Source organism: Marmota monax, unplaced genomic scaffold (genome assembly GCF_021218885.2).
Source record: "Marmota monax isolate L192 unplaced genomic scaffold, Marmota_monax_Labrador192_F-V1.1 WCK01_AAM20220418_F8-fsc00125, whole genome shotgun sequence".
NCBI lineage: Eukaryota > Metazoa > Chordata > Mammalia > Rodentia > Sciuridae > Marmota > Marmota monax.
The window spans coordinates 400,111-422,272 of record NW_026695235.1 but is presented as its reverse complement, the minus strand read 5'-3'; the positions used below and the strand labels follow the sequence as shown (position 1 = coordinate 422,272).

The 22,162-nt window shown below is 37.7% G+C and overlaps 1 protein-coding gene across 1 annotated transcript; it reads left to right on the top strand.

The window, feature by feature from the left end:
* The first annotated feature begins 20,405 nt into the window (after positions 1-20,405).
* On the top strand, positions 20,406-21,214 carry Cldn17 (claudin 17). Its single transcript, XM_046438853.2, has one exon. The coding sequence runs from the start codon at positions 20,406-20,408 to the stop codon at positions 21,078-21,080; it is 675 nt and encodes a 224-aa protein (XP_046294809.1). The 3' UTR covers positions 21,081-21,214.
* Positions 21,215-22,162: the final 948 nt, after the last annotated feature.

Below are 22,162 nucleotides of genomic sequence, written 5' to 3'. Positions count from 1 at the left end.
AACCCAGGGCTTTAAGCATGCTCTTTTGAGATCTTTGAAAACAAGATGGGAGCCCCCCAAATACCTGTAAAGAATAGAAGAATTTTAGGCCAGAGCAACGAGAGACAAATCAGATATTTAAAACTCAAATATTGTAGGATGCTAGATTTTATTCTAGGTGAGATGGAAAGCCACAGAAAGGAACAGTGAGACATGATCTGTACAGAATTAACAGCAGGGAACAAATGACGGCAGTAAGACTAATCAGAAAAATATTTCAGGAGTTATTAGCTTGGACAATGATATTGGCAGCGGGAAGTACATCTTGGATTTGAAGATAAGGCGTAAGAATTTTTCTTAGGATGTATGTTGGCTATAAGATGAAAAGCTCAGTAAAGGATACCTTCAAGATTTGGGGCTGATAAGTCAGTCATATAGAGGTTGCACTTACTAAGACATAAAAAGAGTAATTTAGAGAAATTTGTATGAATAAGAGTGTGGTTATGGACAGATTGTGCTTCAAAATCCAGTGGAGCTGGGCATTGTGGTGTACACCTGTAATCCCAGCGTCTTGGGAGGCTGAAACAGGAGGATCACAAGTTCAAAACCAGCCTCAGCAAAAGCAAGGCACACAGCAACTCAGTGAGACCCCATTTCTAAATAAAATACAAAATACTTCTGGGGATGTGGCTCATGGTCAAGTGCTCCTGAGTTCAATCCCTGGTGCCTCCTTCCCCAAAAAAGTCCAGTGAACCCCAATATGAAAAAATATTCAGTAAGTTGTTAGAAAGATGAGTCTAGAGTCCAAAGAAGGGTCCGTGATTGGAGATAAACAATTGGAGGTAGTTTTAAGGACATAGGCTGGATGAGATCAGCAAAGTGTATATGTAGATGAAGTGTAGAAATCCAAGGTAGTTGGGGCTGGAGTTGTGACTCAGTGGTAGAGCACTTACCTAGCATTTGTGAGGCACTGGGTTCAATTCTCAGCACCACTTACAAATTAATAAAATAAAGGTCCATTGATGACTAAATAATTATATTATATATATATTTTATATTTATATATACACATCTCTATGCATACATATATGTATGTGTGTTTGTGTGTGTGTGTGTGTGTGTATAAATCCAAGGTAGTAACTGCTCTAAGTACAGGGCAAATTGATAACAGTGTGTATATTAGTTTCCAATGGCTAATGAATCAATTGGCCACAAATTTAGTGGTTTACATATCACAAATTTATTATTGTACAGTTCTGCAGATCAGAGACTTCAAATGTTTTTTTACTAGACTAAAATCAATGTGTTCTTAGGGCTGCAGTCTTTGAAAAGGCTCTGGGAAGATCTGGTTCTTTGTGCTTCATATTACTTGATGCTACCTGCGTCCTTTGTCTCATCTTCAAAGTCAGCAGTTTGGGCTGTCCTTCACATACCATCTTCTCTCTGGTTCTGCCTCTTCTGCCTCCTATTTTACAAAGCCTGCTGTATTACCTTGGACACATCCAGGTGATCCTGGCTAATCTCTCTCTGTTAAAGTCATCTTCAATCATCAAAGTCCACCTTAAAATGCCATTCCCCCTTGCCATGAAACATAACACAGTCACAGGTCTCAGAGTTTAGAATCTGGACATTTTTAGTGAATTATCATTCTGCTTATTAGAATTATGATAAGGGTTGTGTTTTTAAAAGATGTAAAAGCAATGGCTTAGTACAAGATATAGCTCAATAAAAGGCATAGATAAAATTAAAAATGTGAAAAAAGGGTGAATTCTTCCTCTTACGTCATACTTAATGATCAATGCATTAAAGTTCCTATGTAAAAATAAAAACCTTATTGAGAACTACAATAGTTATGGAAGATATACTGAGACATTCAGTAAAAAGCATAAAGGAAAATATTAACTACACGAGTACTACATCAGTACTATATGAAGCATGTACATCAAAACAAAGAATAAGCAAAATTAAAAGGAAGACAGCAAACAAGACTATTTACAACATGAATTAAGTTGCCACATTATTGTTTCAACTTATAAATATGTATTATAAATAATTTTAAAGCATTGACAGCCAAAGCAAAAATAATCAAAGAGAAAATGTCAAAGAGAAATAAAAAATATTTTAGCCTCATCAGTAATCAAATAAAACCACATGCTAGCAATCATGAAATGCTGCAACTAACCTGTTACATGGAAGTTTTTGCTTTATTTTAATATCACCAGTGATGGTGAACAAACAGAAATGAGTGTTTTCAAACACTGATGATAGAAAGCAATTATAAGATATACTCAAAATGTGTGAATTATTTGTATTATTTATATTATTTTATTATTCATTATTTGGCCAGTTATTTAAAAATAAAAAGAAAATAATCTGAAGTCCTCAAGTAGGAAATTTAAGGAGTTTTAACAAGAGAAACAAACTGAAGGAGATTGGTTAAATAGACAATTTTCTTCTACTCTTATTTTAAGTGTTATATAGTTATATAAGGCACTTTATGTTTTGTACTTTTAATCCTTAAAGTAATACAAAGGAATACAATAGGCTGACATTCAATTCTAGAAATGATCTCAAGGAAAAATATTTTTTGAAGTAGGAATTTGCCCATAGTGTATAATTGACTGAAATAATTAGACCATTCATTTTTTTTTTACTCACTAGTCTATCTAAATTACATGCTAGTTTTTGCCTACTGCTGATAAGAGAGTAAATAACAAAATAAAAGACACCTATTTTCACTGAGCTTTCACTGTTAATAAATAATTGCAAGGGTTTAAGGGATGTGTGTGTGTGTGTGTATTTGCGTGCACACACATAGGTTAGTGGGGAAATACATATATCTTTGCTATATTAGCTGAGAGGGTTAAAAGGAAAAATGCACAGTAGTAACAAGTACATCTAGAACCCAGTTAGGTTTCTAATATCATTCTCCATTTAAAGAAGTCAGGGCTCTATAGAGATATGGCTGATTTTAAGATTGAGACAGGAAATACACAAGAGAAATGTGGACTATTTGGTGATCCTAGTAAGTAATGATGTGTTGTAATGACATGGCACAGAAGAAAACAGAAAGAACTTCCACTGCAAAGCACATTTTGGGTATATCTTATAATTGCTTTCTATCAGAAGTATTTGAAAAAGCTCATTTCTGTGTTTCCCATCACTGATGATGTTAAAATAAAGCAAAAACTTCCATTTAACAGGTTAGTTGCAACATTTCATAATTGCTAGGACAGTTTGAGTAACAAAAAGAAAGGAGTTTTAGATTAGGACTCAAATAATAAAATAAACATCCTGCTTTTATTCTGATATAATACTTGCATAAATTAATAAATGGAGAAGAAAGACCAATCTCCTTTGCATAAGAATTCAGAATAATTAATGCAAATACTCTACTCTTTGAGTGTGTGCCATGTGTAAGTTCTCTTAAAACGGTGCACTATGGAAAGTGGGAGAGAGTAACTTTACAGTGAGGAGATCTGAGAAACTCCACTCCAACCAGACAAACAAGGCCAGCACCAGCTGTCATAGATCACATTGGTAATATTTACCCCATATGGTATTATCAAAACAGCATTTTGCTTTTGTGATCTTCCTCCCTGAAACTTCTGTGATCTTCAAGCCCCAGGCGAGTCATGAGAAAAATATGAGACCGATTTTTAAAGGGGCATCCTACCAATACCTGAGCAGTATTTTTCTACTGTCAAGGTCAAGACAGAAGTTTCTTCCGGGTAGTGTGATATCCTCCAGAAGATCTTGCAACAGAAGATAAAATCCAAGGAAATATGGAGAAATTATGAATATGCATTAATAATGTACCAGTATTGTTTTCGTAATTGTGACAAATGTTCCACTTCAGCATATAATATTAATGATAGGGAAAACTGGTTGTGGATTATATGAAAACTTTTTGTACTATCTTCTTAATTTTACTGCAAATCTTAAACTATTCTAAAAATATAGTCTATTTGATATATAATATAAAATTTACTGTTTATATTACCTTGAAGTAATGTGTTAAAAGTAATTATCAAATAGACATATTTTGAATTAATATGAAGAAAATTTATTTAGTATATGTACCAAGTTAAACAATTTACATTAATTATAATATCTAATTCATTTATATAGAGGAGAAAACGGGGAGACACTTTGTTATCCTTTAAGCTGACATCCATTGGAACTTGAGAGTTACTAAAATATTTAGAGACACATCTAATCAATGAGGGCATTTAGTTATTTCCGAATATCTGGATTACAACTACAGTTGTTTACTGCCATATGAGCTCATATCCTGGATTAGTCACCATGTGATGGTCACACAGACCTAAGAGATGACCTAAGGTGAATATGTTGCACATTTAATGTGCTTGGTGTGCCTCTGACTCCTTCAAGGTAAATTGTCCGAATTTAAAAATAAGAACATTTGTTCTGTTTAATATAGTTACTGGTTCAATTATCTGTTATTTATGCAGATACAGTTTTTATGGTGGGATATAAGCATTCACATACATGAAAATTGGTTTTTCATCCCTTAAATTATGTAAAAAAAAGGTCAAATGTGATCATGGCACCCTGCACAATGTGGAGTTCATGATTCCTAGACAATGGATGGGGTATCAAGACCTCACAAGATACAGAAACAGAACCAAGGAATACAAAATGAAAGGAAGAACCCCAGGAGCTTTTCCCATATTTGGATCAAGCATAAGGGGCAGATCTCACTTTTGTCCCGCTTATTAGAAGTAAGTATAGAAGTGAACACCCAACAAAGGACACTGTTACTTAACTTGCTATCATTTTACTTAGAGAAAGCTCTTAGATGTTTGGGCTCAGCAGAATATTGATCAGATTAAAAACAATCTCATTGTTGAAAGGAAAAGAAGTGACAGTGACAAATGAGTACTTTAAATAATGGCGTGCCACACCTGAAACTTAATGAATAAAAACGGGCAAGGGGAGAACAAGTATGAAAGTACATCTGTCCTCTAGCAAATCTCACATCCAGGATGTAATATTAAAAATCCATGATCCCTTACCAAATCAAAGTTGAGAGTTTGGAGTTTATCAAATGTGAAGTCTTGTTTGTATGTGGTTTGCTAATTATATTGGATTTATAGTTTTTGTAAAAACCATAAACATAAAAGTTTACACAGTATTTTTATGTCTAAACTTAGCTGAAATAATATCAGACCATAAATGTGTTTTTAAATACCTTGTTTGCAAAAGCATTTGAACATATTTCATAGTCGAGAAGCACTGTGCTAATACCCCAGCTGAGGTGTTTTCAATTATAATTGATAAAAATCATGCCCTTCTGCTTTTCAAAAATAGCATTGCCTAATTGTAGAGAGATAAGAGCAATGGATTTATCATTTTTATTTCAAAGCTTTTCACCACCTATTCATACAGGACTAAGTTTAACAAGCAATATAAAATATTTACACTCTGGGTTCTTGTCAAGGAATACAACCTCAAATTTACTATCAAGACTCAAAAACACTACCAGGAGAAATATTAATATAAAATTCCCTTTGGGATATAAGATCCATCCATTCAAATCAGCCAGTGGCTCTCAATTCCATACTAGAACAATTAAAAAAAAAAAAAAACAAAACTAATGTTGATGCCTAGTCCCATCTTGAACTATTTTGAGTTAATTGGCTTGATATGGAATATTATTTGGTTAATAAATATTCTTATATAATTTAATTAAAAACGGAAATAACCCCAGGAATAAAAACTCAAAGCCACGTTTCTGATCCCTACCTGCCTGTTGCTACTATTACAGAAGACATTTACTTGACTATGATAAAAGAACTAAAGTATAAAAACTTATGATTGAATCCAACCCCTAGAATTCTGGTCTAATGAATCTGAAATGTGGACCAGGCACGAGTAATATTTCACAGATCTCACAAATGATTCTAATATGAAATCAAGGCTGAGAATTATGGATCAAAAAAGTTCAAGACCTGAACACTTGGACCACCTTATTTTGGTTCCTGTAAAATAAGAAATGCCTTGGAAATGTGGCCAGTATATTTACTGCAAGAATGTTGTTCATTGTATTCCAAAAGGAAAAGGGTTTCTTTCTGGCATTAGATGTAAGAAGAGTAATGCAACTAAAAAAAAAAGTTTATTTGTTTTTATTTTGCATGAGTACTCTGCATTGCTGCTAAATAAACTTAGAAGCAATTCATGGCCAGTATTTAGCAAATATGGTACATATTTCATAGACAAATCTTATACCGTTTTACCCCTCTGTTTCCTATCCTTGTTTTCTCTGTACCTGAAATCATCATTTGTTTTTCATGAATCATAAGACAACCTTTTTGTTTTACGAGTCTTTCTGCATCCTTATGAAATGAAAAGAAAGAAAAGAGAAAAGGAAAAGGGAAGCAGGAAGATAAATTCACACCTCTATAGAACATGTTTGATTAATATAGTTTTCCTCTACTTGGGGTGGAATCTGGAATTTACCTGACTGACTTCACAGGGAAGTCTGTTTGCAATACTGGTATGTAAGTAGGCTTAAAATAGTTGAAATGTGAGTTAGCAATTCGATTCTCAGCACCACATATAAATTAAAAAAAATAACTACAACTAAAAAAATAAATATATTTAAAAATTTGATTGACTAGCTGGTGACATTAAATTTAATTTAGATGATTTTTAGATTATCCCCAAATTCATTTCTGGAATAGAAAAGTGGTGTGTGTGTGTGTGTGTGTGTGTGTTTAAATAAATGAGATAATATTCTATATATAAATCCCGTTTTTATAAAAAGCATTCAAACTGTCAATTTATAATTTTAGAGGGTGTAATTAAATGCTGAACCGTAAATTAGGAGATGGATTAACTGAAAGAAACGTTGTATTGATGAAGTAATTTATTGTTCATTCAAGAAATATTTCCTGGGCAACTACTATGGATCAGGGAATCTATATTATTGAGAAGCTAATGATAAACACATTGGATATAGTCTCAGTTCTCACAGCATCTGTCACCCATATGGGAGACGACTAAATAAATACAGATAGAAATGTGTATTTATCTAGAACTTGTGAAAAAAGGGTATAGATGAAAATGCATAGTACTAAGGTAAAAACAATAACAGGAATGGAAATGGCATTGAAGAAATGATCCGAGAATTCAGAAAAAGTTTTTCCCATGACTACATTTGGATCAAAATCCAGAGGAAAGATGGCCGCTGCGTACGGGGGTTGCTGAAGTGCTGAGCGTGGTGCTCAAAGCAGCGGCTTTAATAGAGATTTCGCACAGTCTGTTAAAGCTCCTTTCACCGTTAATCTGTAGTGGACCACTTTGCCAAGGAGCAGGAAGAACAAAGAAATCGAAAAAGAGACGCTTGGCTGCTCAGAGCCGCGGGCGCTTTGCTCCCATCTGCTTCCTCTTTCGCTTCGCTCCGGGCGGAGAAGCTGAATGTGCAATCAGCAGTGGATTGTAAGTACCCGAGGCAAAGAAAGCTCAGTGCGCCCCGCCTTTTTTTTTTTTTTTTTTTTTTTTTGAATATTTTTTATACAGGGAGAGTTTGTGGATTGGGATTGCTGGCGGGGCTGTGGTTTCTGTGCCGAAAATCCACTCCGCGGGAGCCGCCATTTGCTTTCTGCTTGCTGTCTTGATGGCTCCGTATACACTGTCCGGCAGCCGCACCTAGAGGTTGCAGCTGGGCTGCGTGCCGAGCCCTGTCCTCCGAAGGCTGGACTGCAGCCTCGAGCGTCTCTGTGGCCTGTTCGCCGCTGCACCTTCGGGCAGAGCCTGCTCTGGGGTCGTTCTGCATCCCCCTGCCAGGGGACCCGTGCTCCGGAGGAGGGGGACGGAGAGCCGCGGCGGCAGCCGCTTGGGCCCCTGGGGCCTGGCACCGGGCTGAAGAGCTGCGGAGGCCAGGGCGGCTCTGCTACGGTCGCAGACAAGCGCGGACGCTTGCCGGGGCGGCTCTGCTACGGTCGCAGACAAGCGCGGACGCTTGTCAGCGCGGCCCAGAGTTTCATCTCTAGAAATCTGGACTGGAAACAGAAGCAGCAGTTTGTATAATCCCAAGAACTTGCTTATACCAGGAAGCTGTAAGGGCAACATGAATATTACTGAGGAGATGTAACATGGTGGCAGGCGCAGAGAGATCAAGTCTCTGACATCTTCAACTGTGAGGGCATAGGGAGCCATAAACTGTCTAAATGCTGTTTGCTCAGGATCACTAGGCAATGCTGAGCTGACGTGGATCTGGGGTGTACAGGCTGGGCCCCTCAGAACACACACACAGAGCCCGAATCGGAGGCAATTAAGCTCCGGTTCGCCTGCTTCATGTGACTCAGCACTAACGATCCCGCTGAAATAATTGGCCGGCCCTTAGGAACTTACAGAGGTAAAAGCCAACCGAGCCTTCATAGGCAGTGGCCACAGGACTGAAACGGGGATTGGGAGAGACAGTCAGGACCCACCCGTTGCATTGGTCATCCGGCAAAGGGAACAAACGGTCACCATTTGCATGGGATATCACCATGGCAGAGAAATGGCGTCATGGGCGGAGGAGATAACTGCAGTGAAACCAGCGCGACAGGTGTGTAATCCCCTAGCCATCTCTCTCCACACAGCGGGGGAAACCTTAAGGGCCACTCCCAGCTCTCCTGTGAACGCAATAACCAGACCGAGGGAACCAGGAGTGGCGCAGGACTCGCGGCGCGGAACTCCCGGCTACCGCTCCCACCAGTGCTGACAACTGAGGTCTCTTGCACCAGCTACCGGGGGCGTGGCTACAGGAGGGCAAGCAAATTCGCTGGGGGATCTCAGCCCCAAGCTCTACAAACTTAGGGTCTGAGGGAGGCAAACAGGGAGAGTGAGCCCAGGTGTTCATGAAAACAGGGCTCCCAGGAGCAGCAGACCTGGCGTGTAGCCAGTATTGTGGTGAGCGCCACAGGTGAGCACGGCCTGGCTTGAGGAAACACAAGACAAGGCCCTAGACACTCAGGATTGGAGACCCGCCCAGTCTAGGAGAAAGAGCTGCTGCACAGTGAATGGTTCCCACCTATTGACAGGAGAAGCTTGGCCCAGTGGGCACAGCTCCACCTACTGGAAGAGAAGTTAATAGAACTCTAGGACTGCATTTATTATTATTATTATTATCATTTTTTTTCTTTTCTTTTTCTTTTTTTTTCTTTCTTCTTTTTCTTTCATTTTCAATTTTTATTTGTTGTTGTTCTTTAATTTTTTTTCAATGTTTCTATTTTTTTTAATTTTTTTAATTTTATTATTATTTTTTTTTAATTTTAATTTTCATTTTTTATTATCACTATTATTTTTGTTAAAATTTTTTTTTCCGTCTTTTCTTTCTTTCTTTATTATCTAATCTTTGTTATTCTTGTTTCTTTTGTCTTTTCATTTCTTTTCAATCTTCTTATTCCCCCTTCCTTGAATTCTACCTGCCTACTCTCATTCTCTTTAGTGACTTCTTCCCTTCCCTTCTAATATCTTTCCTCTCAAGCATCAAATAAATCTATAAGAGTAAACAGTAACTCAGCAGTCAAACAGAACAAGAAGTAACATGAGCAGCATAAAAAAGCAAGGAAGAAAAGGAGTACAAACAATGAAGGACAGCCTAAATATTCAGGAGGACCTAGAGTCAGCAGAAAAATGGTCATATAAAGAACTCAAGGAATACCTTAGACAGATGGAATGGAACCTTAAAGAAGATACGAGACAGCAAATCCAAACAGTGAAAGAACACTTTGAAAATGAATTACATAGACAGATAAAAGAAGAAGTTAAGCATCTTTATCAGGAGATTGAGATTATAAAAAAAAACCAAACAATAATTCTAGAAATGAAGGAAACGATAAACCAAATTAAAAACTCAATTGAGAGTATCACTAACAGAGTGGAGCAAGTAGAAGCCAGAACATCAGATAATGAAGACAAAATATATCATCTTGAAAAGAGCCTAGCCAACTCAGAAAGGCTGGTTAAAAACCACGAGAAAAACATCCAAGAGATATGGGATAACATAAAGAAACCAAACCTACGAGTCATCGGGATAGAAGAAGGTACAGAGATTCAAACCAAGGGAATGAGTAACCTGCTGAAAGAAATAATTACAGAAAACTTTCCAGAAATAAAAAAGGAAACGGATATACAAATTGTAGATGCATACAGGACACCGAGCACACAAAATCACAGTAGACCAACGCCAAGACACATTGTTATGAAGATATCCAATATACAGAACAAAGAGAAAATACTAAAAGCTACAAGAGAAAGGAGGCAGATTACATTCAGGGGTAAACCAATAAGGTTAACAACGGATTTTTCATCACAGACGCTGAAAGCGAGAAGATCCTGGAACAACGTATTTCAAACACTGAAAGACAATGGATGCCAACCAAGAATTCTGTATCCAGCAAAATTAAGCTTCAGGTACGATAACGAAATAAAAATCTTTCATGATAAACAAAAGCTAAAAGAATTTGCAGCCAGAAAACCAGCATTGCAAAGCATCTTGAGCAAAACACTACACGAGGAAGAAATGAAAAACAATAACCAAAACCATCAGTGGGAAGTGCCTCTATAAAGACAGAGGGCGGGGGGAAAGCTAACCATGGAGAAACAAACTAAATTAAAAAAAAAAAAAAAAAGAAGATAAATAATCAAACATGGCTGGAAGTACAAACCATATATCAATAGTAACTCTAAACATTAATGGCTTAAACTCTCCAATAAAGCGACATAGGCTGGTAACATGGATTAAAAAAACAAATCCAACAATATGCTGCCTCCAGGAGACACATCTGATTGGAAAAGACATACACAGGCTGAAGGTGAAAGGTTGGGAAAAAATATACCATGCACACGGTCCTCGTAAGCAAGCAGGGGTGGCCATCCTCATATCGAATAAAATTGACTTCAAGACTAAATTAATCAAAAGGGATAAGGAAGGACATTATATACTGTTAAAAGGAACCATTTACCAACAAGACATAACAATTATCAATATTTATGCACCAAATAATGGTGCTGCGACGTTCATAAAACAAATTCTCCTCAAGTTCAAGAATCAAATAGACCACAACACAATAATTATGGGTGACTTCAACACACCTCTCTCACAATTGGACAGATCCTCCAAACAAAAGCTGAATAAAGAAACTATAGAACTCAATATCACAATCAACAACCTAGACTTAACTGACATATATAGAATATATCAACCATCATCAAGTGGATATACTTTTTTCTCAGCAGCACATGGATCCTCCTCAAAAATAGACCATATATTATGCCATAGGGCAACCCTCAGTAAATATACAGGGGTGGAGATAATACCATGCATTTTATCTGATCATAATGGAATGAAACTGGAAATCAATGATAAAAGACGGAAGGAAAAATCCTACATCACATGGAAAATGAACAATATGTTACTGAATGATCAATGGGTTACAGAAGACATAAAGGAAGAAATCAAAAAATTCTTAGAGATAAATGAAAATACAGACACAACATATCGGAATCTATGGGACACAATGAAAGCAGTTTTAAGAGGGAAATTCATCGCTTGGAGGTCATTCCTCAAAAAAAGGAAAAACCAACAAATAAATGAGCTCACACTTCATCTCAAAGCCCTAGAAAAGGAAGAGCAAAACAACAGCAAATGTAGCAGAAGGCAAGAAATAATTAAAATCAGAGCGGAAATCAATGAAATTGAAACAAAAGAAACTATTGAAAAAATTAACAAAACTAAAAGTTGGTTCTTTGAAAAAATAAATAAGATCGACAGACCCTTAGCCATGCTAACGAAGAGAAGAAGAGAGAGAACTCAAATCACTAACATACGGGATGAAAAAGGCAATATCACAACAGACACTACAGAAATACAGAAGACAATTAGAAATTATTTTGAAAACCTATATTCCAATAAAATAGAAGATAGTGAAGACATTGATAAATTCCTTAAGTCATATGATTTGCCCAGACTGAGTCAGGAGGATACTCACAACTTAAACAGACCAATAACAATAGATGAAATAGAAGAAGCAATCAAAAGACTTCCAACCAAGAAAAGCCCAGGACCGGATGGGTATACAGCGGAGTTTTACAAAACCTTTAAGGAAGAATTAATACCAATACTTTTCAAGTTATTTCAGGAAATAGAAAAAGAAGGAGCTCTGCCAAATTCATTCTATGAGGCCAACATCACCCTGATTCCGAAACCAGACAAAGACACCTCAAAGAAAGAAAACTACAGACCAATATCTCTGATGAACATAGATGCAAAAATCCTCAATAAAATTCTGGCGAACCGGATACAAAGGCACATCAAAAAAATTGTGCACCATGATCAAGTTGGATTCATCCCTGGGATGCAAGGATGGTTCAATATACGGAAATCAATAAATGTTATTCACCACATCAATAGACTTAAAAATAAGAACCATATGATCATCTCAATAGACGCAGAAAAAGCATTCGACAAAGTACAGCATCCCTTTATGTTCAAAACATTAGAAAAACTAGGGATAACAGGAACTTACCTCGACATTGTAAAAGCTATCTATGCTAAGCCTCAGGCTAGCATCATTCTCAATGGAGAAAAATTGAAGGCATTCCCCCTAAAATCTGGAACAAGACAGGGATGCCCTCTATCACCACTTCTATTCAATATAGTTCTCGAAACACTGGCCAGAGCAATTAGACAGACGAAAGAAATTAAAGGCATAAAAATAGGAAAGGAAGAACTTAAATTATCACTATTTGCAGATGACATGATTCTATACCTAGAAGACCCAAAAGGGTCTACAAAAAAACTACTAGAACTAATAAATGAATTCAGCAAAGTGGCAGGATATAAAATCAACACGCATAAATCAAAGGCATTTCTGTATATCAGCGACAAAACTTCTGAAACGGAAATGAGGAAAAACACTCCATTCACAATATCCTCAAAAAAAATAAAATACTTGGGAATCAACCTAACAAGAGAGGTGAAAGATTTATATAATGAAAACTACAAAACCCTAAAAAGAGAAGTAGAAGAAGATCTTAGAAGATGGAAAAATATACCCTGTTCATGGATAGGCAGAACTAACATCATCAAAATGGCGATATTACCAAAAGTTCTCTATAGGTTTAATGCAATGCCAATCAAAATCCCAACGGCATTTCTTGTAGAAATGGATAAAGCAATCATGAAATTCATATGGAAAAATAAAAGACCCAGAATAGCAAAAGCAATTCTAAGCAGGAAGTGTGAATCAGGCGGTATAGCGATACCAGACTTAAAACTATATTACAGAGCAATAGTAACAAAAACAGCATGGTACTGGTACCAAAACAGGAGGGTGGACCAATGGTACAGAATAGAGGACACAGAGACTAATCCACAAAGCTACAACTATCTTATATTTGATAAAGGAGCTAAAAGCATGCAATGGAGGGAGGATAGCATCTTCAACAAATGGTGCTGGGAAAACTGGAAATCCATATGCAACAAAATGAAACTGAATCCCCTCCTCTCGCCATGCACAAAAGTTAACTCAAAGTGGATCAAGGAGCTAGATATCAAATCAGAGACTCTGCGTCTGATAGAAGAAAAAGTTGGCTCCGATCTACATATTGTAGGGTCGGGCTCCAAATTCCTTAATAGGACACCCATAGCACAAAAGTTGATAACAAAAATCAACAAATGGGACTTACTTAAACTGAAAAGTTTTCTCTCAGCAAGAGAAACAATAAAAGAGGTAAATAGGGAGCCTACATCATGGGAACAAATTTTTACTCCTCACACTTCAGATAGAGCCCTAATATCCAGAGTATACAAAGAACTCAAAAAATTAAACAATAAGAAAACAAATAACCCAATCAACAAATGGGCCAAAGACCTGAACAGACACTTCTCAGAGGAGGACATACAATCAATCAACAAGTACATGAAAAAATGCTCACCATCTCTAGCAGTCAGAGAAATGCAAATCAAAACCACCCTAAGATACCATCTCACTCCAGTAAGATTGGCAGCCATTATGAAGTCAAACAACAACAAGTGCTGGAGAGGATGTGGGGAAAAGGGTACTCTTGTACATTGCTGGTGGGACTGCAAACTGGTGCGGCCAATCTGGAAAACAGTATGGAGACTCCTGGGAAAGCTGGGAATGGAACCACCATTTGACCCAGCTATTGCCCTTCTTGGACTTTTCCCTGAAGACCTTAAAAGAGCGTACTACAGGGATACTGCTACATCGATGTTCATAGCAGCACAATTCACAATTGCTAGACTGTGGAACCAACCCAGATGCCCTTCAATAGATGAATGGATAAAAAAAATGTGGCATTTATACACCATGGAGTATTACGCAGCACTAAAAAATGACAAAATCATAGAATTTGCAGGGAAATGGATGGCACTAGAGCAGATTATGCTTAGTGAAGCTAGCCAATCCCTAAAAAACAAATACCAAATGTCTTCTTTGATATAAGGAGAGCAACTAAGAACAGAGCAGGGAGGAAGAGCAGGAAGAAAAGATTAACATTAAACAGATACATGAGGTGGGATGGAAAGGGAGAGAAAAGGGAAATTGCATGGTAATGGAGGGAGACCCTCATTGTTATACAAAATTACATATAAGAGGTTGTGAGGGGAATGGGAAAATAAACAAGGAGAGATATGAATTACAGTGGATGGGGTAGAGAGAGAAGATGGGAGGGGAGGGAGGGGGGATGGTAGAGGATAGGAAAGGTAGCAGAATACAACAGTTACTAATAGGGCATTATGTAAAAATGTGGATGTGTAACCGATGTGATTCTGCAATCTGTATTTGGGGTAAAATTGGGAGTTCATAACCAACTTGAATCTAATGTATGAAATATGATATGTGAAGAGCTTTATAATGTTTTGAACAACCAATAAAAAAAAATTAAAAAAAAAAAAAAAACAAAAAAAAACAAAAAAAAAAAAAAAAAAAAAATCCAGAGGAAAATGAAAGACTGTTAAATGAACAAGATGCATGTGTCCAGGGGGCTCAGGGGAATTAAGAAAATGCTTTCTGTAGAGGAAAGAGCAAATTTGAAAATCAGTAATGGGATAAATAATCATAGAGTAGAAATGCGTATTCAAGTGTGTGCGTGCGTGTTACACATGTGTGAATGTTTCATCTTCTACATAATGTGAATCCATTTCTGCTTCCATATTGTAGCTCTTCTAACTCAGCTTCCATCCAGTTAAAGTCTTTTGACTCATTTATACTTGTTAAAACCTGAACTGGCCACTGGGGGAGACCTCTCATCTCCTTCAAAGTTGATATACAGCAAATTAGAAGAATGTCTCAACATTTTCAGGTGTGGAAGAACTCTGCAAATGGGAGAGAAGTCTGGTGAGATGTGATGCGTCAAGTGTCCCCATTTCCCCATAATGATGTGATTCTTGCACTTCTATTCACTTAAAGCTGATGCTGCAAGTAAAACTGACACATTTTTACAGAGAAGTCAAAAAGTCTTCAACCTAAATTAGATTGCCAAAGACCTCAGTACAAGTACCAGGAGGACAGATTGGCAGAGTAAATCAGCTGTCCTTATTGTTAGATTCCTCTCACTGATCGTGGTCTAATAATAGGTCATATGTGGACAGGATGGACTCCCACATATCCACACAGTCCAGATTGTCCTCCTGAGATCCAAAACATCCAATTCCATATATATTTTAATTAGAAAGGTTGACAGACAACTCGGACTCACATTTGAAAACTGAACTAACTCTTGATCTTTTTTTCTAAAAGGTCACACTCATCCTTATTCTCAGTAAACACACAGTGCATACATGATGCTGATTTCAATGATATGACAGTCATCTCTGACGCCTTTCTCTACCTCTAGTCCACCCGTCACATTTACCACTTGATACATGATGTAAATGCATCTGATCCTCCACATGGTTAGTCCCCTAACTCAGCTTTCATGGTCTCTCACCTGGACTATTACAGTAACCTTCTAGACAGTTTCTTCATATTTACTTTGGTGCCTTTCCATACTGTTTTGGTGCTTTGGTGATTGTTGTCTCAATGTGGACTTGAGGTTTCATAGTGTCAGTTCCATGCTTGAAATCTTTAACTGTCTTTGCACAGACCTTAGGAGGTTATTGATGGTTCAAATGGCCTACCTTTGCAGCCTCGTCTCTGTTCTCAAGGTTTTCTGTTTGCACTGCGCTCAGTGCCTTCACCCAGACAGTCTGTCTTGCCTGGAATGCTCCCCATCCTATAATCAAAGTGGAGATCATTTCTGTTAATGCTCTATTCATATCATTTTTATACCTTATATTTCTATGCTTATCTCTAAATTTTAATGACATGCATTATGGTGATAATTTGCTTAATATTTACCACATTCATTAAAATGTAAAGTTTTTGAGAACATGAAATATAGTCATGGTCATAAGCTAAGATTTAAAGTTGTTTAAAGTTGGCCAGGGGCCACATTCAATGAGAAAGAGAGAAAGAAAGAAAGAAAGAGAGAGAGAGAGAGAGAGAGAGAGAGAGAGAGAAAATCTTAAGCTATTCTGATTTTGTCTTGGATACAGCAGAGAATTACTGAAAATTTCTATGTGAATTAGTAATGTTTACATTTGGGCTCAGCAAGGTCTTTTTGATTTCTTAGTGGGATATGGATCAGAAAGGCATAAACTGAAGGTCAGAAGATTAGCTAAGTCACTGTTGAAATGATTCAGATGGAACTATTGAAGGACTGAATTATGGCACAGCAATGCCAGAAGATAAAATATATCTAATGAAATAGAATAATGTGTCCATCAGTGATATGGTTCCCTAGGAAGCTGGTTGTAAGGTAGAGATCAGTGCATTATGTTTTTAATGGGATCAACACCTGAGGAGGAAAGAAGGGAAGGAAGATGACTGATCATGGAGAGAAGTCCAGTCATGGTGAAGACCCAATGAAGGCCCTGCTGAAGCTGGAATCACCTCTTAGACTTAACCTATAGTTGGGCTATCAGGATTGATCTTTACAACCCATTATCCATCAGTCACTGGATGGGGATTGACTCCATGAATGGAGAATGATTTGAACAGATGTTTGTTTTCAGGCAACATCTGAAGGAGGCTGATGCAGCTGGACAGGGAAACCTAGTGCAACACTCACAGTGTCTATCCCAGGCTCCTTTTTGATTGAAGAGACACTGAGAAATAAAAAATAAAATGAACAGAGAATAGTGAATAGAGAGAGGCCTGGACTAAAGGTAAGAGTTTCCTAAGTTGTAGCCTTGCAAGAAGTAGTGGACACAGGGGCCACGCATGAGACTCTGTATAGACAGTGTGTGAGTAAGAAGAATACTGAAATACATGTGGAACCCTGGAGGAAACAAACATGGTTAAGGGCATTTATTGAAAAAAAAATGTCTGATAATGAGCAGGTAGAGAAATAATGGACACGCTAATATAATAAAGCAAATAAGACAAATATTGAAGAACTGAATTATGGCACTGCAATGCAAACCTTTTCTGAGTGTTTGCTTAGGACAGGTACTTTACACAAAATCCATAAATTAGATCTTCAGTCTTATTAGGTTATTATTATTATTATTATTATTATTATTATTAACCTTGCAATTTCACAAGGTTCAAAAACATACTCAAGATGAATGATTAAAACATCAAGTGAAGACTGAATCTCTCCCAAAGCACATGTTCTTTACTTCCCCATAAAAAGAGAGGCACTGGTGATCACTTTTACAGAAAGGTCCTATAAGAAAAAAATATGGAAGCATTATTTAGAGGCTTGAGTTAGAATGTCCAGGAAGTCTGTAGCATTTCTAGTAAAGTGTTCATGGTGGCAGAGTTCAATGTGTGGAGCAATTAAAAGTGGTGTGAGTAGACCAAAAGATACACAGGGTACATAGCAGAGAGTGCAGACATGGGATTTCAAAATGGATTGCAATTCAGTAAGTTTATTTTATTTTTTAAAAGAAATATTTATTCATTCATTTGTTTGTTTGTTGTGAGGCTGAAGATTGAACCCAGGGTTGCTTTACCAATGAGCTACACCCTCTGTACCCCATCCCACTTTTTTCCTTCTTTTATGAAGTCCTTGGTATCAAACCCAGGGCCTTACACATGCCAGGCAACAGCTTTACATCCCCAGCCCCTTTACCCTTTTTATTTCTTTTATTTTGAGAGGCTGCCCTCAAACTTGCTATCCTCCTGCCTCAACCTCCCACGGGGATTATAGACATTCACCCCCTATGTCCAGATAATGTTTTTATTTTCTGAAGAACAATTCAGAAATAGGGAGAGGGCATATGTACAACAAGGGAGGGAAAGACTGGTGGATTCAGGGCAGCAGAAGCGGTAGAAGGGGATGAGAGTTACAGAGAGGCTGGAGAGGAAAGCAAATTCTCCCTCTAAGTGTAAAAGAGAAAAAGTCAAGATGGCTCTGACAATTGACTGGCTGTGAGGGGCAAAAGCTAACACTCCTGAGTTATTATGTTTCTCAGATTGTTCTTATATTCAGGATATACCTCCATAGTCTAAGTAGACATATGCCCTGACTTGTGTTACCAGATATCCTTACTGGTGGAAAATCAAACAATTGAAAAAGAATAGCAAACTGGAAACTTCCAGGATAAAGTAAAGATGGGACTAAAAATGAGATGGAACTAGGAAGAGGAACTAGATTGGGGAAGAGCAGCTGGAAACCCTAAGTCAGAGTAAGGTTGGGAAACTCTGGTAGGGCAGGAACAGTGAAGGCTGTGACTCAGAAGCCCAGCACCCAGGGCCAAGGAACTCTGCATCCTGAGCTGCTGTAGGGAGCTTTCTGCAGAAAAGTCATCTATTTTCTGGGTGATTGCTTTCCTCAGAGAGGGTGTTCCCAAACCATCCATGTTGAATATGCAATGGTCTCCATAATTCTTAATAAGTGGGCTTTCTAAATCTGGGTAGTACTGGACCACCCATTCACTCTTTGACCTGCGACTGAAGGAAATGGAGGACAGTTGTAATCTGCAGTGTCATCCAGGTAAAGAATGTTGCATGTGCTTGTTTTTGAGTAGTTTCTAGTCTTAAGACAGATTCCTGTGGGATGTAGAAGAGATAAGCCCATGCTTTCCAGACAAAGCCCCCAATCTCTGGGTGGTGGTAGGTAAGGGGTAGTCAAGGATGCCAACTCCACTCTTGAATTTTGAAATAATCTCAATTGAGTTTTTCCCCCTTTGAGAAGTATTTGAGAAACCGTAGAAGGGGCAGTGTTAAATTTTGGATTTAGTTCTCTTTGTGTGAAAAGGTTTGGAAAAGGCATCTCTCCCTCCTAGTTCTGAATCAGACTAAACAGATGGGGACAAGTACAGTGGGCTGGAGGTTTTGTCCCTGGGTTGAGTAGCACACAGCTAACTTCAGCCAAGCACCCTCCAGACCTCATGTTGTACATCTGGCAAATGAGCAGCTTGAGATTTGCAACCTTGAAGACACATTCCAACTCTAAAAGTCTCTATGATCTGAATTTTAAGTATCATAGTCCCTCTAAAATTCTATTTTTGCATCGTTCCCCAAAATAAAATATACAAATGTGATGTATTTCAAGCTGTCATTAAAGAAACGTCTAATGAAAATTTATACTCTAACCATGTTTCTACATAGGGAGAGGTGTTACTTAACATTAATAGAATAATTGATAGTCAATTCAAACCAATTATGAGGTGTTTTTGTTTCTTTGTTTTTTCTTTCTGGATCTGAAGAACAAATTGTGCAATTTAAATTTCTTGCTTAAGACTCCATCTAAGTATAAATGGTTTCAGTAGAAGACTTGAAACTCTACCTAAGTACTTCTCCCTGTCTAGAAGCCTTTATTAAAGCCAGAGTTGATTAACCATATTAAGGAAAGGTGGCTTAAACTAGAAAAAGCCATAGACAATCTGAAGTCTAAAGAGTTTTTCAATTGCTCCCAGAAGAACTGGTAAGGTTTTAGCATTATCTTCAGTCTAGCTTAACATTTGTACTTATACTTTCCTATCAGAGTGGTTTTTAGACAGGAGATTTTCGGCTCTGTAATTAGCAATTCACACTGGAACCGTTGACATTTAATGACAGCATTGCTAAGACAATAATAATATGAGAAATACTAAAGTTGAATGCAGTATTTCTTGACACACCTCTGGATACCTTCTGATTGGCTGAGACACAATTATATATGAGGAGTGAATAATTCATACAGAAATGAGTATGTGTGTACAGCAGGCATTTACAGCAGGTCCTTCTAGTTAGGTCAAGTTCAGCTGTAGCTGCTGATTTGGAGCCAAATGAAATGGGCAGCAACCCTAAAGAATATCATCAGAGACTGCTCTAGACTCAAAGGGCTCTCCACGTTCTGCATCTTGGGCATCTTTTTCTGCTGTTCTTGATTGGACCAGTCTCAGAATAAAGACAATGGCATTTTATCCACTGCAAATTGCTGGGCTGGTTCTCGGGTTCCTCGGCATGGTCGGGACTCTTGCCACAACGCTTCTGCCTCAGTGGAGAGTGTCAGCTTTCATTGGCAGCAACATCATTGTCTTTGAGAGGCTCTGGGAAGGGCTCTGGATGAACTGCATCCGACAAGTCAAGGTCAGGCTGCAGTGCAAGTTCTATAATTCCTTGTTGGCTCTCCCACCTGTCTTGGAAGCAGCTCGGGCACTCATGTGTGTGGCTGTTGCTCTCTCTTTGATTGCTCTACTTATTGGCATCTGTGGCATGAAGCAGATCCAATGCACCACTTCTAATGAGAGGGTCAAAGCTTACCTTCTGGGAACTTCAGGAGTCCTCTTTATCCTGACGGGCATCTTCGTTCTGATTCCAGTGTGCTGGACAGCCCATATCATCATCAGGGATTTCTATGACCCAACCATCAACACAGGTCAGAAAAGGGAGCTGGGAGCTGCCCTTTTCCTAGGCTGGGCGAGTTCTGCTGTCCTCTTCATTGGCGGGGGTCTGCTCTGTGGATTCTGCTGCTGTAACAGAACTAAAAAATGGAACAGATATCCAGCCCCAGCTTGCGGCGCGCGACTAACAGATAAGCGAAGGAATGTGAGAGTGCATAGTACGACCTCCACCAGTTATGTCTAATATTTGTTTTTAGCAGCAGCTATGGATTATGATTGATGTGCTTTACAAAGTTCTGACACAACCTGTAAGTATTCCAGGCAGGAGAACTTGCTGTAGGACTAGATTGAAATTGAGATGAAGATTTTAATTTTTCACCGGAGGCAGGCATGCAAATGATATATGTAGACATTTTCATCTCCTGTATATTAAGTTTATTTGCTATTATTGGACTCAATCCCCACTCCAATTTGTGTGGTCAAAAATCAAGTATATGTTCAATCATCAATATGCAATGATGGACTACTCTTTTGACTATCATATATTTTCTGATAAGAAATCTAAAATTGTCATTGATACTTCACAGCAATAAAACCTACACATATTTTTAAATATAGCATTGTTTTCTCAAAGTTATTTCTTATACTTACAGTAAAAGCTAAGTAATGTTATTTTTAAGCAATCATTCTGGAAAAATTGTATTTATCACAAAGTAATTTGGGTTGAATTTACCAAACTATGGAAATGTCTATTCAATACAAAAGGGTTTTTTATTATTCCTTTAGGAAACTCACACTAAATTAAACACTTTTAAGGATAAGGGGGCTATGATTTATCTTAAGACATGTAAGAAGATGGAATTCAAAGTCTCTAATTTCTACAGGTAAACCTACTTAGAAATAAACATTCAGAAGAAGATAATTCATAAATGAAAAGTAGTAGTATCATAGCTTTGATTGCCACCTTCAAGCAAAGAGAAGTATCTCTGGATGAGCCATGTCGGAAGACCAGCACAAATCTCTTCAAGAGGATACACAGCATGACTGGTGAATTTAGGGTTAGGTCGAAAGGAATGGTTTCCATGCCTTGATTTAATCGTTAGTCAATGTGCAAGCCTAAACATGCAAAGCAAAATAAAGAATCAGAGCAATGATTCAGGCAACTAGTCAGGGTTAAATAAACACCTCTTTTTATTCTGTAATAAACGAATAGCTATGGTGAAGGCATCTTGTTTTACTTGAATCATATGCATTATTTTCGTAATTCTTCACTCTCCATGTGTATATACTACTAACACCATTAAAAGTGGTTGGGGGTTGGGGCTA

Bases quoted from the DNA above. Each gene is read 5' to 3' on its own strand.
- Cldn17 (XM_046438853.2), top strand. From the start codon at position 20,406: ATGGCATTTTATCCACTGCAAATTGCTGGGCTGGTTCTCGGGTTCCTC.